The following is a 25765-nucleotide window of genomic DNA, read 5'->3' as shown; positions in this document are numbered from 1 at the left end:
TATACACTATTTGTTCGGTTGGTAACACACCAATCCAATGAAATAAAGCGCATTTTTTAATTTAATTTTACTTGGTAAATACCATTTATTCTTCAAATATATTTTTCATCCAAAGGACTTAACCTTAATTTTATTCTAATGCAAGGAAACACGTCTCACAATAGATAATAAAAAGTAATGGAGTTTACTAAGTTTAATTTAAATGAAATACTTGAAAGCTGCGGGGTCAGGAGTCGTAATAATCGTCGGGTATGTATGAGGAGATGCATGAATGTAGAAGAGGCGAAGAATGTTTGCAACGACAGAGTGGTGTGGCGTTCGATTCTCTCTGCCTACCCCTGCAGAGAAGCGTCGTGATGGTTAGTGAGTTCAAGTTTAAATGAAAAATAAATATATACCGCCATAAAGTAACTGCCAAATCAATTGATGAAATAAACTGTACTTCATTTCAGACCAAAAATGTACGTAATCGGAGGACGTATGAATATGATGTATGACTAGATGTATGGATGTGAAGTAAGCTAGGAGTGTATGTCAAGATTGAAGAGTCTGACCTCCTACCTCTCTGCCTACCTCTGCAGCCGGGTTGGTAGTAGTAGTACATTTTTATTGATTTGGCATTAATTTAGTGGAATAACATGATTATTTAAATACAAAAAAATATATAAAACTACTTTTTTCAGTTTATTAATATAAACACGACTAGTCTCGAGAACTACAGATGTTGATGAGAACATTTATAGTTCTTAAAACGAAAAACAAGGAGCATTCAAACAACCGCTTTTGTTGGAAAAACAAAAAAACACAGTATTTTATTAAAATTAAACACTTAAATATACCACTTTAATGAGTTTTATTTTTATTTACGACTAGTTTCGAAAATGACACATGTTTTCATCTTCTGGTACAAATTATAAGTTTTAATTTGTACCAGAAGATGAAAACATCTGTCGTTTTCGAAACTAGTCGTAAATAAAAATAAAACTCATTAAAGTAGTATATTCAAGTGCTAAATTTTAATAAAATAATCATGTCATTCCACAAAGCTACTGCCGAATCAATAAATAATATAAAAAACACAGTGTTGAAAAAATAAATCCTCAAAATACATTTACTGTTCTTCAGTCGTATTTATGAATAATCAAGTAGATATATTACGAATATTATTATTTATTTCCTGAAATATTTCGCGCGGAACAAATCACCTTGTATTTATGAAAAGGCACGAATAAAAAATAATATATGGAAAAATATTAAAATGGATTATAATTTAATCTGGAATTGAATTAAAAATACCTGGTATTAACATCGTATTATTTACGGATTGTCGGAATACTAAAACACGTTATTAAATTTTCTAGAATGAAAGATGATAGGGTGTTCATAAATTAATGATCTTTTTTATTTGTAATTTTTTATAAAGTACCAAAAAAACGGATGGAGAATGACAAAAAATGGTATTTTAATTTACGTATTAAATGTTAAAATCAAACATTAATTTTTTGAGTCAACTAAATTGTATTTTATGGTTAAAATGCCATAACTAGATGAAACAGTTGTCACTCAATTTATATTTTATGTATTTTTCAACAATAAAATACAATTAAGCAGACTCAGAAATCAGTATCTTTATAAAATTTATAGACTTTGTTTTCACCACTTTTTTTATTCATATAATTCAACCTACTGGTTTCAACAATACAATGTCATTATCAGGGTTTGTTTTAAGTATAATTTTTTTTTTTTTAAATATTAGAATACTTTCACAAAAAAACTTCCACACACCTAAAAAAATCTTCAAAAAATCCTAAATGTTATTTTTATTATTCATTGCATAGCAACCCCAAATAACGACTAATGGAATCACCCCAAAAAAAGTCTATTAATTTTATAAAGATATTATAAAATGTACCATAAAGTATCTGCGGAAAACATTCAAGAAATCAGAAATCAGTGTTTGATTTTAACATTTTAAACGTAAATTAAAATGGAGTTCTTAAAATTAAACGCCAAATCTATAAAAAAAGTTTAAAAAATTGTATTTTAATCCTATTATTTTTTACTTCCTCTTCTTCCGGTACCATGTCGGGGATTCCTGATGTTGGAGACGATTCCGGAGAAAGCTTTTCTTTCCTCTGTTTATCAAAATACCTCCCTCACTCTTTTATTCCGATCCAATCATTTATATTTTCAGTCAGGACATCTACTTCATCATTAAACAATTGTCAGGCCCATACTTCTCTATGGCTCCGAATGCTAGACGATGTATAGCATCTACTCTAGGCAACTAGAACTGCTGAAATGCGAATGCTTAAATGGTCAGCTGGGGTGTCAGTCTGGCTGTAACTGGTATCAATAGTAAGGTAGAGGAAAGGCAATTGAGATAGTATGGGCACAAAAGGGGGTAGAAAACCTGAACATATTGTAAACCAGGCGATCGCCATAGATCTTCCTCGATAAACATTTAGAGGAAGACCAAAACATCTTCTCTCTCAAAGTTTTACATAAAAGTCGTCGTTACAGATGGATGAGGTTTTTCATATTATTGAATGTATGCCTACATTTTCCAATTCATTATTTGGTCTCCATATTTGGTTTTCTTTACCAAGTTGCTTTATACGCAATTGGAGAATGTTAGAACACTAAAAAATTCCAGACGTTTCTACCATATCATTATAATATTACGATGTTACTACCAATATTTTCTTGGAATATTGCTGATATAATACTTTCCTCATAATTTATCATTCACATTGTGTAATGATATCGACTACATTTGACCTGATTATGGAATGATAATTCCAAATCTAGTAATTATGAATTGTTTTTAAAACGTTTTATACAAAGAAACGATGAATGATAAAGAGTGTGATATTATCATACCACAAAGTTAACGATGCTTTTAATATCCAAAGTACATATATTAGTGATATTTCGATAAATAAAAATAAATAAAACCCTTATCCGCACCCAATGGTGCATAGGGCACTGCGTCATATAAACCCAGTGTTATCTTGATCGTTTACACATGAAGCAAAGTTGATCAGCCCTCTGCTTCAGGTACCAGTCCAGGGTAATATTAAATAAATATTACAGTGAAAAAATCACTTATATTTATTTTACCCCCCTTGGGAATCGAACCCGGGACCTCCAGAACGATAGCCGAGAGTGCTGACCATTACACTACGGAGGTAGACATTTCGATTAAGTAAGGTTTTAATAAAATCAAAAGAAGCGATGACTTTCTAGATGCCCTATATCCTTGTTTACTGAAAATTCTATGAAAAAATACAATGATTTTTATTGTATAGAAATGGCTGGTTTTAATCCGCGTTCTAGTCATTCAACTCTCAAATCAACGGTCGATTGGTTGTCTGAGTGGGTTGAACCAATATTGGATTTGTTGAACAATGTTCTCCTGGAGTAGTAAGGCAGTAAGCAGCATGGGGTAAGTGTTTTCATTCAATTCACTCGTGAATTGTCGATGGAATGCAACTCGAATGATACGAGTGCCAGACGTGTGATTAGGTAGGGGTTTAGGTTTTAGAATTGAATTTGGAATGGGAATGTAACAATGAAATGAGTGTTTTTTTTATTATTTAATAAAATTATTACTTCTTATAATGAAAAGATAATTGATAAGGACAGTATTAAATAATACTAGTAATAAAAGAAAGCTTACTAACTTACTAACCATTACGCCGCTTCACCGCAGGGGTAGGCAGAGATAATATAACTCAACACCAACCAGTCTTTACCTCTTCCACATTCATACATCTTATATCTCATTTTCCGACTCCTGACCTGACCACTTTCAAGTACTTAAAATACTTGATTATGCCACATTTTCCTGTGGAAGAAAGAATATTGAAAATTAGAGCAACAGGGCTTACGACCTGGTATTTGGCTGGCTGGTGACGTTCACCATTCTGCCCATTATCGAATATCCATATCGTATTAGTTCTTGAAACTTGTATTTGAGTATATGCAATGGTCTCATATCCTTCCACATACCGGTTAGGTTTTCGATATATTCGTGAAGTATGGCTGGTTGTTTTGCCGTAAGTTTAGCGATTGGTGAATTATGAACCTTTTTTTGACAACGTCAGATTGAATTTTAGCAGCGTATGTTTTTGTTTTTTTTATTTTTATTATTGACATTTCATTTGTTTGTATTCCAGCCCACGTGACGGCCATGGTGGGTGGGGCCGGTGCGCTGCGCTGCGAGGTGGACCGGGCCAAGTGCGGCGAGGTGCACTCGCTCAAGTGGTACCGCGGCGAGCAGCGCATCTACGTGTTCTCCGAGGGCCGCGGCGTGGCCCGCAAGGAGGGTGACATGAGCGACAGGTAGGGACACGACTTGCTAGTGTTGTTGCCTGTATTCCAGCCCACTGCGCTGCGAACTTTGATGTGTTACTTGAGCCCAGTACAAAAAAAAAATGAAATCTGTATTTGGTTTACAATAATCAACGTATCACCTGTTATAAAAGTTGTAATAAAAGTGTCACCTGTTAGGGAAACAATGAATCATGTCAATACGTTCATTATTGTAAACCAAATACAGATCTTTTTTTTTGTATTGGGCTCAAATAACACATCAAAGTTCAAGTAGCCCCGTTCTACGGTGCGGTGATGTGCATCCATCTTGTGTATATATATATATATATATATATATATATATATATATATATATATATATATATATATATATATATATATATATATATATATATATATATATATATATATATATTATATATATATACATATATATATATATATATATATATATATATATATATATACAGTATCTACTCAATGAATTAGGGCCACGCAGAATTTCGCGCAATTTCTCAATTCAAACAGGAATAACTCAGAGAAAACCTTGAATAAAACAACATTGAATTTTATTTACACATGAACACTTTATTACGCTTAAATTATGCATATATTTTCATATAAATATAGTTAGTATTTAGTATTTCCACCTTTGGCAGAAATAACTGCCTCAATTCTTTTTGGCATACTTAAAATGCACTGTTTTATCATGTTTTTTATTTCTTCGTCTTCTGACCAAATTTTTTGAACATTTTTTTTAGACAGTCTACTGTCGGATTTGGAAATGAGTATACCTTATTTTTTAACATGCTCCATACGTTTTCTATAGGATTAAGGTCCGGAGAATTTCCAGGCCAGGGGAGCAAAGGCAGATTTTTGTTAGACAAAAATTTTATTATTGATTTAGCCCGGTGGCAAGGTGCCCCATCCTGCATGAAGGTGTATGGACCTTCTATTGGGTCGAGTGTATGGTAGAAGGGCAATAAAATTCGTTCGAGGACCTGCTTATAGGAATTTTGGTTCATTGTTCCTTCCACGAAAAACAACGGTCCAGGTAAATTGTTAATAATACATGACCATATCATTGTTGCCGGGGGTTGTTTGATAACTTTTACCACACAGGCCTCATTGTAACGTTCCATTGATGTTCTCCTGATGAATTGACGGCTCTCTGTCACGGCTTCTAACCGGCACTCATCACTAAAGATGACCTGAAAAATAATGAAAATTTAAGTTTAATTCAAATATATAAGTTTATTTACTAAAATGATATGTTGAAAATTCAATTTAAATAAATACCTTTTTCCAATCATCAACCGAGTAATTTCGATGTAGCCTGGCCCATTTTAATCGATCCGCTTTCATTCGTGGTGTCAATTTTGGTACTTTTACAGGGCGCCTGCATTTCAGATTTACTTCGTAAAGACGTCGCCTCAGTGTTGATACCGATATATTTATACCCTCTTCTTCCAATTTTATTTTTAATGTTTTTGCTGATGCACTACGGTTTTCTAAGGCACTTTGAACGATTTTTCAATCAGTCCTCGGTGTTGTTTTTCTAATCCTACGACAGTTCTTTCGCCGATTGCTGGTGGCGGGTGACTGATTTTTTATTGATTTTGAAATTATGTCCACTGTTTGACGAGAAACGTTTTCTTTTTTTGAAATTTCTCTATTAGATAGTATTCCTAATTTCAGTAGCACTATAACACTAGACTTTTTTTCCTCAGAAATGTCTTTACTTTTTCCCATTTTGTCCTTTTCAAAAAAAAACACTTGTGTTTACAAAAAAATTTTATACTTTATGAACTAAAATTAAAAATTAAGTTTTTTTCATAAGACACGATAACTATATAACCTCTCTGAACAAAACAACAACCAGAACTCAAGAAACTTCACTAATAAATGAGATAGGACTATTATTTTAACTTTCAACTATCTGTCTACCTTTGCTAATTAGGGACCTTTCTCAGAAAAAGGGTTTGAAATTTTGTAAAGGCTTAAATAATCCAGGTATATTTTACATATTATTGAAGGTAATATACATGATATTAGATGTCAATAGAAAACTTAAAGTATTTATGTAAAATAAATATAATAATCCAAAAGATTTCAGAGTATTCAAAAAAATAATGGGTGGCCCTAATTCATTGAGTAGATACTGTATATATATATATATATATATATATATATATATATATATATATATATATATATATATATATATATATATATATATATATATATATATATATATAAAGGTGAATCCTTCGAATCCGTCTTCTTTCTCATTGCTGAAGGCTGTGACCCTTGCAGAAGCTATGACTCTTCTCCAGTTATCTCTTGACTGCGCTGCACGTAGCGCTCCAACCACTGAGGTAACTTGATCGATTCATCTCCACATTTCAAATGCGTCAATTTTTTCCCCCTTTCTGATGTTTTTACTGTCCATGTTACAGCAACATAGAGAAAAATGTAGTGGACCAAGCTCTTGACAAGCTGTATCTTGGTGTTGTTACTCATACCCCGGTCTTTCAAGATTAATATAAATTTATTAACTATTATATATACCAAAGAATATGGGAGTTTGGACATTCCAGGGCTACTTAGTATTTGGATAACTAAATAAATAATTCTTTAGACTTGTTTAACGTTCAACATTCTGTTTTCGAAAGAAGATGGAAATCTGACCATCTCTGGGCTAACGACCTGGTATACTACAAGGTGAATGATACACAAGTTCATATAATGATCACTTAAGCCAGCCAAATGCCAGGTTGGAAGCCCTGGGGTGAATAAATTTATTACAAGCAATCAAAATTTTAAGGGTAAACTCAAAATTTTAAGGGTAAATTTTAAGGTAAACTAAAGGATAATCCACGCAGACCGTATTTTAAAATTTTAAATATATATTTCGAATTATTAATATTTTCACATATTTAAGGTAAAACCTACTTATTTTTGTAGCTCTAATTTTATATGTTCAAGCATGTAGAACGTTTTAAGTTACAACCCGTATATTTTAAACAAAATTTTCATATTTCGCTGGCACTTTTTATTTCTGCGTGACCTATAAATTATAAAATGCTCCAGGATTTATGATAATATTGTGAGGGAGATAATGTGTTTGTAAGGAAATATGGCAACATTCTGTTGAACATTAGTGTTGTGTGTTGAATTTAGAATTTTTATTAGGTATGTACAGTACGGACCATAAATGCGGGATCGCTTTAGCTACGTAGCGACAAAAACTCAGTCCCGTATCTTCTAAAAGATTCCCTCGAAAACTCCGCATTTTTTATGCAGACCACAACTTCTCAAACTATTATTTCATTATACTTTTTTTCATTAATTGATTCGGCAACAATTTTGTACATACAGTTGAATAAGTCATGAACAATTAGAAAATTTATAAATACATAAAAAATTTAATTCTGATAAGACGCTAGTTAATAATATGCTTTTTCAAAATACGTCACCAACTTCTTTATTTACCTGAATATTTTATTGCTCATTAGTTTTACTATTCACCTGTAGATGAAAACGTTTGTAGTTTTTGAAACAAGTCGTGTGTAATGAAATTTTTTAAAAAATCGTCAAGTGGTATTACAAGTTTCTAGAATGTTTTTCGCAGATACTTTGGCACATTTTATAAACTTTATAAAATTTTGGATTAATTAAATTAATTGATTAATTAAATTTATATAATTAATTATTTAGGATTTTTATGCATTCGATGCATTCTGCATCATTTTCAAACACCTTAATACATACGGTGTTTGAAAATGATGCGGAATGCATCACAGTGTCACAGTAAATTTTAAGAAATAGTGGTATTTACTAAGTAAAACTTAAAGTGGATAGATTGTACCACAAAGTGACTGTTGAATAAATTAATGAAAATATGTCCTATTTGAAAACAAAGTTACATGAACAGGATCGAATATCCATCTGCTAATATAAAATATTAAAAACCTTTTCATCAATTGATTCGGCAGTCACTTGGACCTAAAATCTATCAATTTTTAATAAATGTTTAAGTTAGTAAATACCACAATTTCTTAAAATCTACTGTGACACGTGTTTCTATGCATTCCGCATCATTTTCAAACACCGTATGTGTTTCCGTATTTGAAAATGGTGCGGAATGCATCGAAACACGTGTCACAGTAGATTTTAAGAAATAGTGGTATTTACTAAGTAAAAATTTGATCAAAAATAGATAGATTTTTACCACAAAGTGACTGTCTAATCAATTAATCAAAATATGTCCTATTTGAAAAAAAAGTTACATGAACAGGATCGAATATCCATCTGCTAATGTAGAATATTAAAAGTCAATTAATTTAGAATCGAATATTTTAAATTATTTTGAATAATTATGTTTTATTTAAATTTAATCCTATTTTATTTATTTATTTTAAAAAACATATAACATACATAAAACATTTATAGGTACATATAATATTCCCAATGAGTAATTTCTATTTCTCATTTTGGGACATGGTATTAAGGTTAACAAGACTGGAACACAAATAATAAAGTAACAAAAGAGATTTTTTTTAAATAACCAAAACTAATACTAATACATGGCAAAATATAAAAATAATAAACATGTATAATAAATAGGCACCAGAAGCATATTTAAAAGAAATTAATGAAAAAACATAACGTAAGAAGCATATTTAAAATAAACAATAACAAATGAGAAAATATAAAAAACATAAGGTAAAAACAAAATAAGAAAATATGACTAATCACTACATATATATCTTTCTATCTTATCTGGTTAAAATTGTTATTTTATCTTTTAGTAAAAAAAGTTTGACGGTTCGCTTCGTGTAATACCGCGGGGTAGGGAGGCTGCGTAGGTAAGGGAAGGTTCCGTGTTAGGGCCGGCGCTGTGTGTTATGTGTGTTTAATGGATTCCCGCCAGAGAAGGGAGAGACTAAGCCCTCGGAGCACAATGTACGGTACATAATACAGTTTACATGCCCATACCATGTACATACTGATTCCAACTACTTAACTTCCTCTTACAGCTCCGACAGACTAGATACGCTACGCAAACAATAATAAGGATTTGGTAATTTTCTTTGTTTTTAAATCAAACTTTTAGTTCTGACAAGTCAACTGCTGAAATTTGTTTTCAATAATAATTATTAACAAATTAGTTTACATGCCCATAGTATTTACATACTGATTCCAACTACCCAACTTCCTCTTACAGCTCCTACAGACTAGATACGCTACGCAAACAAAAATAAGGATTTGATAATTTTCTTTGTTTTTAAATCAAACTTTTAGTTCTGACAAGTCAACTGCTGAAATTCTTTTTCAATTATAATTTCTTAACCCTTCTCGCTCCCAATGGTGCATAGGGCACTGAATCGTATTGAATCATTATTATCTTGATCGTGAACACACGAAGGGAAGGTGATTAGCCCTCCACTTCAAGTACCAGTCCAGGGTTATATTGAATCAATATTACAGTGAAAACATCACTTATATTTATTTGACCTCCCCCCTGGGAATCGAACTCAGGACCTCAAGAACGGTAGACGAGCGTGCTGTCCATTACACTACAGTCGAATAATAATTTTAAAAAAATAATTTTAAAGGTGTTTCTTAAATAAGATAAATCAATATAAGGGGTCATTATAAAGTAAAGCCATATTTAAGAGAGAAAAAAATTACTCCTATAACTGGAGATAATCCAGATTTGTGAACAAGTATTTTGACACACTCAAACAGTTATAAATCTGATTTTTCCTTTCAAGAACGTCATAAATCGAAAATGGTCGATTTTCAAATGTGCATGTTTTTGGAATGTCCAGAAAATGTAGTATACCGCAGCAAAAAAGGCATATTTTTAATTTAATATTTACCCGCTACAGGGCAGAAAATGTTGTTTTTGCATTTTGAAGAAAAGGTGTTGTTTATTTATTTTTTTAAATAAACTAAATATTTTTCAAATGGAGAAAAAACCTTCAGGTTTTACCTAAAAAGATCTGTTGCACAGTAAAAATTTCAGCTTGATATCTATTTTTAATAAATTGTATTATATTAAACATTAAAAACGTTCTCCTGAAAAATCAAGTTTTTTGATTTATGACGTTCTTGAAAGGAGTGAGCGATATGTACTAGTATTACTTACAAATAACATGTTACCTACGAAAAACATATCAATTTTCTAGTAATACGTTGATACCATTATGTAACAAGATTCTAAGATATGTTTTCCGCGGTAAATTGCATTGTCTTTATATTTCACACCGGTGAGAGGATAATATATTTTCGTATTTCAGTCTGTGAAAGTTTCCTGAAAGGGAAAAGTCCTTGAAATATTATAATACCTGCCTTACGAATTCTTTCAGTCAGTCGCAACACCAGGAATTCGGAATATCCAGCAAAACTGAAAAATTCACTTTTCAACAAAATAATGTTATGTTTAAAAATATATTATTCACGACACAGTTCAAAGCCTTTACATGACTCAAGCAAGGCGCATTTAAATACGTTATAGAGGTCTCAAAAGAGACGAAGCAATTTTTTATTGTTGATTCTCAAATTAACGTTAAATCATATGTAAGAATATAATAATACATTTTTATTTTTGACATCTCTTCAAAGATGAAGAAGAATATGGAAGTCTAGGCATTTACGAGGCAGACGACCATCATGGCTGTTTTAAGTGATCACTTTACACACATGTAACATTCACCGATTCTACCCATTATTGACAACCACACTACTTGTTCACAAAATCTGGATTATCTCCAATTACAGGAGTTATTTTCATATTATTTTTTGACATCTCATCAAAGATGAAGAAGAATATGGAAGTCTGGACATTTACGGGGCTGAATATTTCAGCCCCGTTAATGCCCAGACTTCCATATTCTTCTTCATCTTTGATGAGATGTCAAAAAATAATACTCGAATTCTTAATGTCTCTAGTGAAGTTCTAGTGATTCAAGAACAAGGTTTTCTAAATTGGTTCACATATATAGAATTTCCAAGAATTTGAGTAGTGTGCCACTTTTTATTGATACACTTTTTTCAACCGGTTTCGACAAGAATCTTGCCATCGCAAACCCTGAAGATGACAAAGTTCTTGTCGAAACCGATTGGAAAAAGTGTACCAATAAAAACTGGTTAAAAACAAAGTAGTTTTATTTTATTAATTTAAAAAATATAATTATTCACATATCGATTCGATAGTAATATCGTATAATCGAGTTGCGTGCAAACTAAGTGTAGTCTTACTGAAACTAAATCACAAATTACCTCTGCAATTTCCTTTGATACAACTAATTTAGGCAATTTCCGGCCGTCCGATATTCCAGGATATATTTGGTGGCTCCAAGTCACAACACCATAACTGCAAAATAAAATATATTTTGTGAAATTTGTTCCAAATTAATTCCACCTTTGTAGTATGTAAGGTGGTCAGCGCATTTGTCTATCGTGTTCAATTCAATTTCAATACAATTCTATTCTATTTATTTACTTTAAATTAACAGATACATTACAAACTAAAAAAATTAAAGCGTATACATTTAAATACATTAAGATCGACAATAAGCAAGAATACTATTGCTTAAGGTGTTGAAGAATCCCGCTTCGGTAAACTCGTTCAGACACATGGAGCAGATCAATATCCAATGAGATATTATTCAACATAGCGGTAGATGGAGGTCTTCGGTTCGATTCCCAGGCGGGTCAAAATAAACACGAGTGATTTTCACTCACATATTTATTTCATATCATCCTAGACTGGTACAAGAAACGTAGGGCTGATCACTTTGCCTTCACGCAATTAACGATCAAGATAACTCTGCGTCACTACGATGCAGTGCTCTATGCACCATTGGGTGTGGATAAGTGTTAAAATACATAAATGAGCTAAATAAAAATAAATATTGTAAAGACATCGGGAGTTTGTGTTTTTTTCTAGTTATGTCCATATATTTTCTAAAGTTGATATATATTATCTTGTAACCCTTATGCGCACCCAATGGCGCATAGGGCACTACATCGTGTTGACGAAGAGTTATCTTGATCGTTACTTACATGTATGCAAGGTTATCACTCCTGCGCTTCAAAGATCAGTCCAGAGTAATATTAAATAAATATTAGAGTGCGAAATCACTTATATTTATTTTCACATCCCCCGGGAATCGAACCTGAGACCTCTAGCACGGTACGGTCTGTTGATAATTAGTTTAAAAAAATGAACAACTTTCACACCGTTAGATTGCTATTTTTTATAATTCTTTTTTTTTTAAACTTTATCATTTCGTAAATATAATTAACTTATTACACTAAAACTAGTACCAACTGTTCTCCCTCATAAATTTAAAATTATTTAATTATTTATTTCTTATTGAAAGAGTTCTTCTAAAATTATTGATATGTTAAAAAAAAACACATTTGTTTTAAGTAATTAAATTACTTAATATATTGGGTTTGTATTCTGTAATTTGTTTTTCAGTAAAATACATAAATTATTCATCATGACGGTCAAACGACATATTAGTAACCATTTAGCGATAATGTGTAATACGTTATTTAAACGTGACTTTACGTATTTGAAAATGGTTACATAAATGTATATGTGTGAGTGTTTGTGTATATGTGGGTATATATATATATATATATATATATATATATATATATATATATATATATATATATATATATATATATAAACATATATAAAATAACTAGGTACCTACCTATACGTTTTATTAAGTACCTACATATAGTATAAATCTACCACCAGATGTCGCATGCGTCGCGCTGAATAAAACAAAAGACATTAGATAGAAAAATATAATATTCTGAACTGTCAGAATCAGATAGATAGATAGGTAGAAAGATATTATAAAGATCAATTAAGAATAAACTTTTATTGTCACTTTAATTACAAAGCAACACATTGTTTATTTTATTATTATACACCCCCTTTACATATAATTTACACCCAATTTACAAAGAAAAATATTACCACGTTATATATATATATATATATATATATATATATATATATATATATATATATATATATATATATATATATATATATATATTTATGTATGTATATATATATATATATATATATATATACATTTATATATATATATATATATATATATATATATATATATATATATATATATATATATATATATATATATATATAAATGTATATATATATATATATATATTTTTTTTTTTTTTATTGGAAGGAAGAACAACAGTTACAATATATGATACATACAGAATATAAAAAATAAAATCATGAGTACCAATTATAGTTCTTCACAACTATACATAAGAGAGGTCTATATAAAGGAAGATTTATATATATATATATATATATATATATATATATATATATATATATATATATATATATATATATATATATATATATATATATATATATATATATAAATATATATATATATCGCTCATTACATAAAATATAATGTAAGCCATTTAATAATAATAAAAAATTAAAAAAGAGGCAAAAAACTGCAAAATATCCTGATTTTGGTATTAAATTAGTAACATTTTTATCATTACATTATAAATTATAAAAAAAAATTTAGCGATTACTCTTTTTTTAACTTTAAATTTCATTTATTATGTGGTTTAACAAGGTATTACATAATTAGCGATATACTCGTCTACAAAATGCCATTATCTTGAAATGAAAGAAAAATAAAAATATGGCTTGAATAAATTGTATTAAAATGAAATCCGAATATCTAAAATTCCACGAATAAAATAACCAATTTCGATATGACATTGACGAAATTGTGCCTGACAGCAGAAAGATTTGAAATGGTATTGTAATTTACTGTACAATTTACTTTACAATTGGATAATACTGTAAGTAATAACCCCATAACGTCCGCCTCCGTGGTGTAATGGTCAGCGTGTTTAGCTACCGTGCTGGAGGTCCCGGGTTCGATTCCCAGGGGGGTGAAAATGGATATTAGTGATCTTACATTTTAATATTTATTTAATATTACCCTGGACTGGTTCCTGATACGCAAGATAAATCAACTTGCCTTCATGTAAGTAATGATCGAGATAACACTGCGTCAATTCCATGCAGTGCCCTATGCACCATTGGGTGTGGATAAGGGTTATAAGTAATAATAATAACCCCAAAAGTAAGGTTGTGATTGTCAATATTCTCAAAATACGATGGGTTTTTGGATAAGCCATTTTAAGTTTAAGTCCGTTTATTTCTCAAATTATGTCCGAAGGAGAACATTTAACTAAAACCTATAATTTTCTCAAAGTGGACGCTCGCAGTATCTGTTACCAGAGTACTACGCGCACGGTTCGTATTACATAGGTCGGTCGGCTGATATTATAGGTTGCTTGGTCGCAGAGTTAGACAAAGCGATTTGATTCATGGTCGAATTTGGGAACAAAAGTTTTTAAGTCCCACGAACAATAGGCCCCCGAAGTTGGTGAAATAATAATGTGGTCGGAAGATAAATCATCGAGGTGTTGCGAAGAAAATTCATCTACAGACGAATTTGTACCGCACTGCTGCGAACTTCCGTATAAACAGCGTAGCGGCCGTTTTGTAGGGCAAAAAATGTACGGAACTTGGATCGGATTTACCCTCGCGTACTTCTGTGCTCCTGACAGAATAAACGTTTTTATCATGAATATTAATTTATTCATTTCGCCAATTGGTTTCGAGTAAAGTAAAGTAAGTCCTGCAGAGGTAGGCAGGGAGAATAGAACACCGCACTACCCTGTCTTTGCAAACATTTTTCACCTATTCCATTTTTATGCATCTCCTTATACCATACATCCCCGCTGATTATTCTGACTTCTGACTTGACCGCTATCAAGTATTTATCCTGCCAAGTTTTCTTCGGCCCTCTTAAACTCTACTTACATTACATTACATTACATTCACTTCATAGATTCGTATTTCCGTTTTTTCCTTACTCATTCGTTCCAAATGTTCAAACCATATTATTCTTAATTTTATCGCTAATATTTATCTAAGCTTTGCATTTTTTTTACTTATTAATATGTCATCTATCATACATCGTGTAAATCTATCAAAATGATTGCATTTTGACTGTATTTAGTCCACTTAATTATTTTTTAGCAACTCCATGCTTCGTCGGAACTGCTAGTTCAACTTTCGCTGAAACAAAAGAAAAATAAATAAATAAATAAATATATGTTAAATGAGAGAATTATTAATCAAATATAGATTGATATTTCAACATAGATGAAGAGTATGTGCATTTAGTCTGGACATATTCAAGGCTTACGACATGTCATAGGCTGGTTAAAGTTATCATTTTATACGCATGTAGCATACATCATATTCTATGATAGACATGATTATTGACATGTGAGTTCTCAGCAGTATCTATGGTCGAGTTGAGAATATGGTTTTAAGTATTGAGATAGAGTTATTGTGAATATATGAGATTTATGTCAATATAAATTATGCCTTAGTTGAGAAACCCAGATGTATGAACAAAGGTTTGGACACACTCAAACCTTAAAAAATAAAGATTCAAATATGATTCACCTGACATACAGGACTAATCATTTCAGGATCTCCCAATATTGTATTGATCGTTAATTATATGATGACATCCTATAATCCCATTAAAGAAGGTAATCCTATAAAACTTTTTATAAAAACACCATAAAGCTTACAATATATCCATCAATCCAAGTATTAAGGGAATCTTTTGTGCTTTTTGTTGAAGCAATTTGTATAAAAGCATCCATTTTAAAAGTATTTTATTAAAAAGAAACATTACATAATTTAAAAGAAAAAATGTAATGCGAGTACGGATAAAATCATGTTTATTTTCTAGAAATAAATCACGTTAAAAAACTTGGTTTAAAAATATTGAGAATCAAATAGATATTTTTTTTTCAAAAATGCATATTTAAATAAAACAAAATAGTTGGTAAATATAAAATACATTTCAAATATTACGTTTCTACCTCTCTAATAAAGTAGATACTTGTGTTTAGAGAGGGAGTTCGTTTTACAATAATTTTTTTTGAAACAAAGTAAATTTTAATTTAAATTTAAAATAAACAAAGTAAATAAAAAAATTGAAAAATATTATTTGGTATGGAGTCTAGGTAGGGGTGAGTCTAATATGTTTTTTTTTTAGTTTTTAAGATTTGATAATATTCTATAGATTTTACCTGGTGATGGAATGATTATTCCGAAACCGTTAGTCACGAATAAGTGTTTATAGAAGTGGTATTACATAAAGTAAACGATGAATGATAAGGATTGTTAGTTTATTTACAGTATAAAGCAAAGGAGACTGTAAATAAGAAAAGTGAACTGCTTCCCTGAGACAATATTTTATTGCGCATATGATAATTATTATTAATTAATGGTTGAATATCTTTATACTGTTATGTTCTGTAATGAATTACTATTATTATTTTCCTACATTGCTGGTGTAATAGAAATAGACAACCTGTTGAGTGTGTCCAAATACTTGTTCACAAAATCTGGATTATCTCCAATTACAGGAGTTATTTTCATATGAAAATAACTCCTGTAATTGGAGATAATGTAAATAAATTATCTGGTCAAATTATTAGCTTAAATAATAAAAGTGAAAATGGTATTTTCTGGCGTTTCTCATGTGTGTGATTATAATCCAGTATTCGGACCTCACATACTAATATAAGAGTTTCTGCTTAGTAAAAAGCTTCTTTACATCTCACCAATAGATGTCTTTAGTGAAGTTCTAGTGATTCAAGAACAAGGTTTCTAAATTGGTTCATATATATTGAACTTCCGAGAATTTGAGTAGTGTGGTTGTCAATAATGGGTAGAATTGGTGAATGTTACAAGTGGGTAAAGTTAAAAACTTAAACCAGCCTTTGACGGTCGTCAGCCCCGTAAATGCCCAGACTTCCATATTCTTCTTCATCTTTGATGAGATGTCAAAAAAATATATTTTTGATTAATGGTTGAATATCTTTATACTGTTATGTTCCGTAATGAATTACTATTATTACTTTCCTATATTGCTGGTGTTGAAATCGACCGCTATTTTATAATGTAATTTGTAAGTTGGGTGAGTAGTTAACCGTGCGCCAACATCTTGAGGTAATTACAGTTTCCTTCGTTACCGACACCTCCGGTTAAGCGTGTTTATTTATTTCGCTCACGTAAGTTCAACCAATCAAGTTTATCTCAAGTTTTAAGCCAACTTAACCATTATCGGGTGAGCTAAGCTCAACCCTAACACAACACTGCGGGGTATCTGGAATATCAAACACTTCCACGGGTTTGCGTTGTGCCCAGATAGCGTTTTAAAGGAGTACCTAAGTTAAATGTTAATGTATAAATCGAGTGTTTATTCTATATCCACGACTCACTCCCAGACATGTCAAGAAATACGTAACCGAAGAAAGTGGATGGGTTTATAAAGATTGAACTCAGTATAGAAATATGGGGCGATACATTCCTTTTTTTCTACCGTTACAAGGTAGCTTTCTGATAGATTTTTTGTCAATATTTATTTACCAATACTTTTGAATGATTTCATAAAATAAAAATAGCTACTTTTATCCAAAAACGGTAAGCATATTTATTTAACGTATTGGATATTACTATACTTTTATAAATATGGAATCAACATATGTAGATCTGATGCATAAACCCGAATACCTTGCATTTATAATGTTTTATTTTTTTTTTTGCATTCATATTTATTAACATCTTAATTTATTTTATTCATATGATATTTTTTTATGCTATATTAGTTAGGTGCGAGGAAGTTGTTATTTTATTATCTAACTTTTTTCGTTTTTTTACAAAAACACAAGTGAGATATAATTTATAATTTGGTCTCAAATTTGTTTTTACAAAACATTTTTCCTAATTTTTTTTATAGAATGCAGATTCTTTGTGACACAGTTTTTAAAATTATAACCTTTTTTTAAACTTTTTTTTTTTGGTACATTTCTGCAACCAGTTTCAACGTGCACCTTGTCGTTTTCAGAGAAAGTCATGCACTAAGCTGAAAACTGTAAAATTTTCACAGTTTTAACTTAAATTATTTCAGTTTTATGTTTAATACATATCCATCCCTAAAGAAAACCAGATACTTGTAGAAACCTTTTAAAGAAAAGTACCAACAAAAAAAAGTGATTGAAAATAATGTTCTAGTGTTATTTTATGAAGTTAAATAAATTTAAATTCATTAAATAACTAACTACCTAACTAACCATCACCCCACTTCTACGCAAGAGTAGAAAGAGAGAATAGAACGCCACACCACTCTGTCTTTGCAAACACTCTTTAAGTTCATTAAAGGTAAAAATACCTACGAAGGTTTTTATTGCGTACAAGAAAATTTGTATTTTTATGTTATTCTTTTCATTTGATCGGGGAATCAATAAATAATAAAGATCCACAGAGATTTCAAGTACTTAATATTACAAAATAAATGTACGGAGAAAATTATCCAGTATAATAAGGTCCCCGGTGAGATATTTCAGTGTTAGTAGAGAGTTTTTGGTGAAATCTTTATTGCTTCAGCAGAATGAAACCACGTTCTTGGGGATTATCTAAGTATTAGTTAAGGGGGGGTACAATAAATCCCCCTCCTACGTATTTAGTGTTAGTATAACTACACCAGTATATTACCCAAGTTATCTGCAAGGGAACTTACTCAAAATTAAGCAACTAGGGATTTTTCTTACACTGGCGAAAACTGTAAAGGGGTTTTAAGCAGTTTAACAAGCGGTCTCTTTCAAATATCAAATAGAATTTTGAGTAAAATAAATATCAAATAGAATTTTGAGTAAAATAAATATCAAATAGAATTTGAGTAAAATAAATACCAAATAGAATTTTGAGTAAAATAAATATCAAATAGAATTTTTGTACAAACGCCGTTCATTCGAACCCTTATCCGCACCCCAATGGTGCATAGGGCACTGCATCAATGGTGCATAGGGCACTGAACCGAGTTCGATTCCCAGGGGGGGTCAAATAAATATAAGTGATTTTTTCCATCTAATATTTATACAATATTACCCTGGACTGGTACCTGAAGCGGAGGGCTGATCACCTTTCCTTCGTGTGTCAACGATGCAGTGCCCTATGCGCCATTGGGGTGTGCGGATAAGGGTTTGAATGAAAATGAAAAATGCCTAAAGGTTTACCAATTATTTCTTAGTAGACAACATAAAGTAATAAACGAATGCATTAGAGACGTCAGTTGTGTTTCGTATTAGGCTCCTTTATAAAACCTTTTCGCTTTAGCCGAATGTGACCCAATTCCGTTCCGAGGAGAAAGTATATTTGAATATTCGCAAATGCACGCGAGTGGCATATTAACGAATCCCCCCATATCCACTAATGTTACTCAAACAAAAGGCTGTACAAAATTTGGACGCGTCGTGTTTTCGTATCTTACTTCTGAAAATAATTCAATTACTCTTAAATTAAAAACATTGTTCTGATTATATCCGACGAAATTACAAATACATATATACTTGGGTAATAGATCCAAATATTTATTCAATATTATTCAAAATTATTCAAAAAAAATATTCAATATTACCCTGGACTGGTACCTGAAGCGGAGGGCTGATCACCTTTCCTTCATGTGTAAACGGTCAAGATAACTCTGCGTTTATATGACGCAGGGCCCTATGCACCATTGGGGTGCGGATAACGGTTTTATTATTATTATTATAAATGAACCCGGATCCTCCAGTATGATAGCCGAGCATGCTGACCATTACATTGAATTACGTTTCGACTTGTGGAACTTATGAGTGAGGAATGAACGGTAAAAGACAGATTGGTGTGGCATTCTATTATTTTGGCCTACCTACCTCTGCAGAGAAGCGGCCTCTTGGTCTATTTAGTAAGGGTTTTACCGGAAATATGAACGGCATTATCATGCAACATTGGAAATTATTATTGTATGGTCGCCAATAATGGGTAGAATGACGAATGTATAGTATAGAAAGATATGTGACGCCTACTTTCAAAAACCGCCAGATCCATGTAAGTCGATTTTACAAAAAAATCAAAATTACCGGGTAACATTTATGTTCAAAAGACTTTTCTGTCTTGAGATGAAATATTATGAAATAAAGAATTTCAACATTTTTAAAGATTTTTTTTCAGTATTTAAAAAAATACACGAAACACAAACCGGTAATGACGTTATCTTATTTTTTTACCTATTCCCGCTGTCTGATTGGCCGCTATGGGTCAGAAGGCAAGTTGCATGAATAAAGCGGAATTTGAAATACAACGCTGTGTTTAAGCAGGGTTTTCAAGTATATAAATATTTTAAACAATAAGACCCACAATTGGCATTCCGATGGAGTATTTATTTTAAAATCTTATAAAATTGGATCTGGTGGATTTTGAAAGTAGGCGACACATATCACTTTAAATCAGATGATGACAAGTCGTAAGCCCTGTAAATACGCAGACTTCTCGTGTTACTAGCATCACGACTTTCCAAATTCTCAACGCACACATCTTTTTTATCTTTCTTGGGATATCGTTAAAATCTTGAAAGAATTATATTTCAAATTACGGATAAGTTTTCAAATAATAAAAAAGCGTTGAAATAATCCGGCGTAGGCGTTGGAATACTTCCATTATGTTTGTCCACCGCACGCAATATAGTAGGCGGTGACTTTGTAAAAATGTAATTTGTAATTTATTTTTAAATGCTCTTAAGGAACATGTAAAACTAATTGGTTTTACAAGGCAACCCTCTTAGCCTTTTATTTTCCGTCATATATTTTCTAATCATAAATTAATGTAACCGTCTACCGGTTTTGAGACGTACCCGTCTCTTCGTCAGGACAATCACTAACACAGCATGCAAACAATACTACCCTTCACCACCATAGCACCATTTACACACTCAAAACTACACAAAATGTCTAACACATGCGATTTTTGGTCGACCCGAAGACCAACATGCACTATAGTTTTCAATACAGACATGCGTTACGAGCCGAGGTTAAACGTATATTAAAATTAGACTAGGAATCGAATCTACTTATATACTTGTAGGATGAGAGGAGTGGGGGGGGGGGTTCGAATTGGATATTGACGAACCGTGTTTAATCGATGTCGAATCAAACAATGGACTATATGTAAAATTTATTTGGTTGTTAATTAGAGGAATATTATTTTTAAGTGCTTTCCTAATATAAAAAATCTCCATATTATTTAGTTTTAACCCTTTATTATTATTATTAGTTTTATTAACATTTTTATAAAAAAATAAATAAGTAAAAATGACTAACCACAAAGTAAATGCTTTAAATATTAATAATATTGAGAATAATATAAATTAATGAATAATAGAAAAAGGCAAGAGGGGATTTTCACTCGAGAGGAATATCAGAATTAACATTTGTAACAATCTTTATTCAGAGTACCTGTCCTTCGAACTAATTATGCGCGCAGTTCACCAATTTGTTTGTTCGCAGTTTGTTTCCAATGGCTAGTGAGTACAACTCATGTTTAAGCCAAGTTGACATTTTCAATTGCGGAAAATCTGTGTTGAAAAGTCGAATGATGCGCATATTGTCTTCTCAGGATCTTTAAAAACTATGCTTCTCTGCATTGTATATATGTTCCTACTAGAATCAACATCACACACACACACACCCTCTTACACACATTTTCTCTCATAAATACGTGTTTATTTGATAGATCTACACAAAATATTTTGTACTAATCTTTAAGTTGTGTGGTTAACTATAATTGGCTTGTTCAATGTATATCTTTTAATGTTTTGTTTTACACCCATGTTGCTGTTGTAAACCCAAATATTTTTTTAATAATAAAATTAAAAAACTAATGGTGAATATTAAACGTGCGTAAAGTGATCACTCAACCTGCCTATTACAGGTTATAAGCCCTGTAAACACCAAGTCTTCCGTATACTTTTTCATCTGTGTTGAGATGTCAAAATGATTTAAAAAACGTTTTAAACCTTCGTTTTAATTTTCAACTTCTCTATAACTATAATACAACCATCACACCATTTCCCCGCAGGGTTAAGAAGAGAAGATAGAACGCCACACTCTTCTGTATTGACCTACACCACTCACTTCCTTCACATCCATACATGCCCTCCGATTCCGCACACTTTTGACACCACCAGATTTTAGGTTCTGATTGATCTGTTTGTTCCAAGTATTTTTCTGCCGAACTCGTTCAGTTCTCCCGCTCACACAAACACTTTCTTAGTCATTCTCTCGTAATCCATTCATTTCATATGTCCATACCACCTTAAAGAATTTTTATTTTATTTTCAATTATACCTGGTTCATTCTTATGTTCCTATCTTCGTTTTTAATTCTGTCATACAATTATTAACCACACATTCATCTAAGGGAGTGCATTTCAACAGCGTTCACTCTGCTTTCATCCTCTTTTAACTCTTCTTAATCATATGATTTACATTTGAAGCACAAACTTTGTGATTTTTCCATTTTATAATTAAAATGTAACTTTGTTTTAAAATCACTATAAATATTTAATTACAACTTAATTATAATGTCTACCGGTTTCGAAGCTAACCTCTTCTTTATCAAGACTGATTAATACTAATCTAATCTAATACTAATCAGTCTTGATAAAGAAGCGGTGTAACTTTGTTTTAAAATCACTATAAATATTTAATTACAACTTAATTATAATGTCTACCGGTTTCGAAGCTAACCTCTTCTTTATCAAGACTGATTAATACTAATCTAATCTAATACTAATCAGTCTTGATAAAGAAGCGGTTAGCTTCGAAACCGGTAGACATTATAATTAAGTTAAAATAAAATATTTATAGCGATTTTAAAACAAAGTTACATTTAAATTATATCTTCTTAATCAGTTCAGCCTTACACAAAAAAAGATATGAATACCTATTCGTTTTTTTATTCCGTCGTACGATGATTATAATTCTTTCATAAAAATTCTCAATTGATAAAAATAAAAAGGAAAGGTTTACAGCAAGATTTATGAAATGTCATAGGGGGTTGTTTATGATTCCGTACAGTTCACTTGGAATAATTGATTGGAGTATAAGGTCACTTCTAATAGCAGGATTAGGTACGCCACATTGATGAAATATATGGCGAAAAATAGCTTGACAGGTCGCAGAGCCGCTGGTCGAAAATACTGCCTGACCACTTATGTAAAAACGTTTTTTATCACAGGGCTTTAAAAAAGTGATTGAATTTTTAAGTAGAAATTATTTTTAAACTGTTCAAGCATTGATTTGACTTTCAATAAAATATTGTATATCTGTAATTGTATCAACAAAATAAAATGTGCAAAGACAAACAGGTATTTATTTATTACAACATTTTGAGTGTGTCAAAATACTTGTTTACAAAATCTGGATTATCTCCAATTATATCTTTAATTAATTCTTTTCATCTCACCAATAGATGTCTCTAGTGAACTTCTAGAGGTTCAAGAATAATATTTTCAAATTATAAGCTGAAATAATAAAAACGAAAATGATATATTCTGGCGTTTCTCATGTGTGTGATTATAATCCAGGATTCGGAACTCACATACTAATAAAAGAGTTTTTTCTAAATAAAAAGCCGCTTTTCATCTCACCAATAGATGTCTCTAGTGAAGTTCTAGTGGTTCCATAATAGTGTTTTAAAATTGGTTCATATATATTGAACTTCCAAGAATTTGAGTAGTGTGGTTGTCAATAATGGGTGGAATTGGTTAATGTTACACGTTTGTAAAGTGATCGCATAAACCAGCTTATGACGGTCGTCAGCCCCGTAAATGCCCAGACTTCCATATTCTTCTTCATCTTTGATGAGATATTGAAAAATAATATTAATTTTTTAGCTTAATACAATGCTACTTTTATATTGGGTATATAAAAATAACACTTTAGAAAATTTAATGCAAATAGCTTTTGAATAATACCTTTTTTTGACAAATCAACATAGAAGAAGAAGACATTCAAGTCTGGACACAGGGCTAACCACCGTCCGGGCTGGTTTAAATGATCACTTTACCCACGTGTAACATTCACCAATTCTTCATATGATTGACCACCACACTACTCAAATTCTTGTAACTTCTAGATATATTGATCAAACTTGAAACATTATATGCGAGAGTTCACTAGAGACATCTATGGCGGGACGAAGAAAGCTTTTATAAAATAAAATGTATGATATCGAATAAACGTGATATATATTGTAAAATAATTTGTCTTCCTCTTCATTTCATGGGCAACCTATGACGGTTGTAACTAACTAAGTATGTAACCATCACGCCGCTTCCCCGCAGGGGTAGACAGAGAGAATAGAACGCCACACCACTCTATCCTTGCAAACACTTTTCTCCAAACCTCTTCCACGTTCATGCATCTCCTCATACATACCCGCCGGTTGTTTCGACTCCTAACCTGACCATTTTCAAGTATTTGGCATACTTGATCGGGGTCAAGTTTTTCCCGGTCTCCCTCTGCTTCTTTTTCCAATAACATTCGTCTCATAAATTTGTTTTACCGTTCTTTCCTCACTCATTCGTTCTACATGTCCAAACCATCTCAACACACCTTTCTTAATTTTATCTATAATGCTTGTCTCAGCTTTGTAATGACGGTTGTAAGCCACATAAATGCTTAGACTTTTATATTCTTCTTCGTCTATGTTGAGATATAAAAAAACAATATGAAATTATATTTGTTCAACGGAAATCTATTCAATTAAGATTGTCGATGAATGTCACATTTTTTCAACACTCCTGTTTTTCAAATGTTTATTATCTTACCCGTATCAGCTTTGCAATGACGGTTGTAAGCCACATAAATGCTAAGACTTTTATATTCTTCTTCGTCTATGTTGAGATATAAAAAAATAATATGAAATTATATTTCTTCAAGGGAAATCTATTCAATTAAGATTGTCGATGAATGTCACATTTTTTCAACACTCCTGTTATTCAAATGTTTATTATCTTACCCGTCGCTTACAATAATACACGGCTCAAAGGGTTTGAGTTACAAGTTTCCCCAGCAGGAAGTTTGCACACTTCATCAACATTCATGCACTTTCTGACATGCGCTAGCCACTCGCAACGCTATCCACTCTCAAACTCGACCACGCTTCACATATCTGCATACCTACCACTTCCTTCATAATTTGCATAATTATGTAAATTTCCTGTTTAAGAATAGATGGGATAGAAACTTCGTATCATGTGGATTAAGTTCTTTAATCTATTTTACATGAAGATACGGAATAAAAATACTATATGCTTGCGCTTATAAATTTCCAATATGGGCGTTCTACCCAGAGAGACATGTCGCAGTGTGCTAAACATGATTTTTCAGAAGAACGTTTTTTA

The 25765-nt window shown here is 31.4% G+C and overlaps 1 protein-coding gene across 1 annotated transcript in view; it reads left to right on the top strand.

The window, feature by feature from the left end:
* Positions 1 to 25765, top strand: part of LOC148306060 (uncharacterized) — a 365252-nt gene that overhangs the window by 246309 nt on the left and 93178 nt on the right. Inside the window, exon 2 of the mRNA XM_088265663.1 lies at positions 4182 to 4347. Coding sequence (XP_088121789.1) covers positions 4182 to 4347 — 166 coding nt within the window. The remainder of the gene's footprint in view (positions 1 to 4181; positions 4348 to 25765) is intronic.

Source organism: Brachycentrus maculatus, unplaced genomic scaffold, assembly GCF_059751285.1.
Source record: "Brachycentrus maculatus isolate JH-2025_06_01 unplaced genomic scaffold, ASM5975128v1 h1tg000256l, whole genome shotgun sequence".
Classification (NCBI taxonomy): Eukaryota; Metazoa; Arthropoda; class Insecta; order Trichoptera; family Brachycentridae; genus Brachycentrus; species Brachycentrus maculatus.
This window is presented reverse-complemented; position numbering and strand designations above follow the sequence as displayed.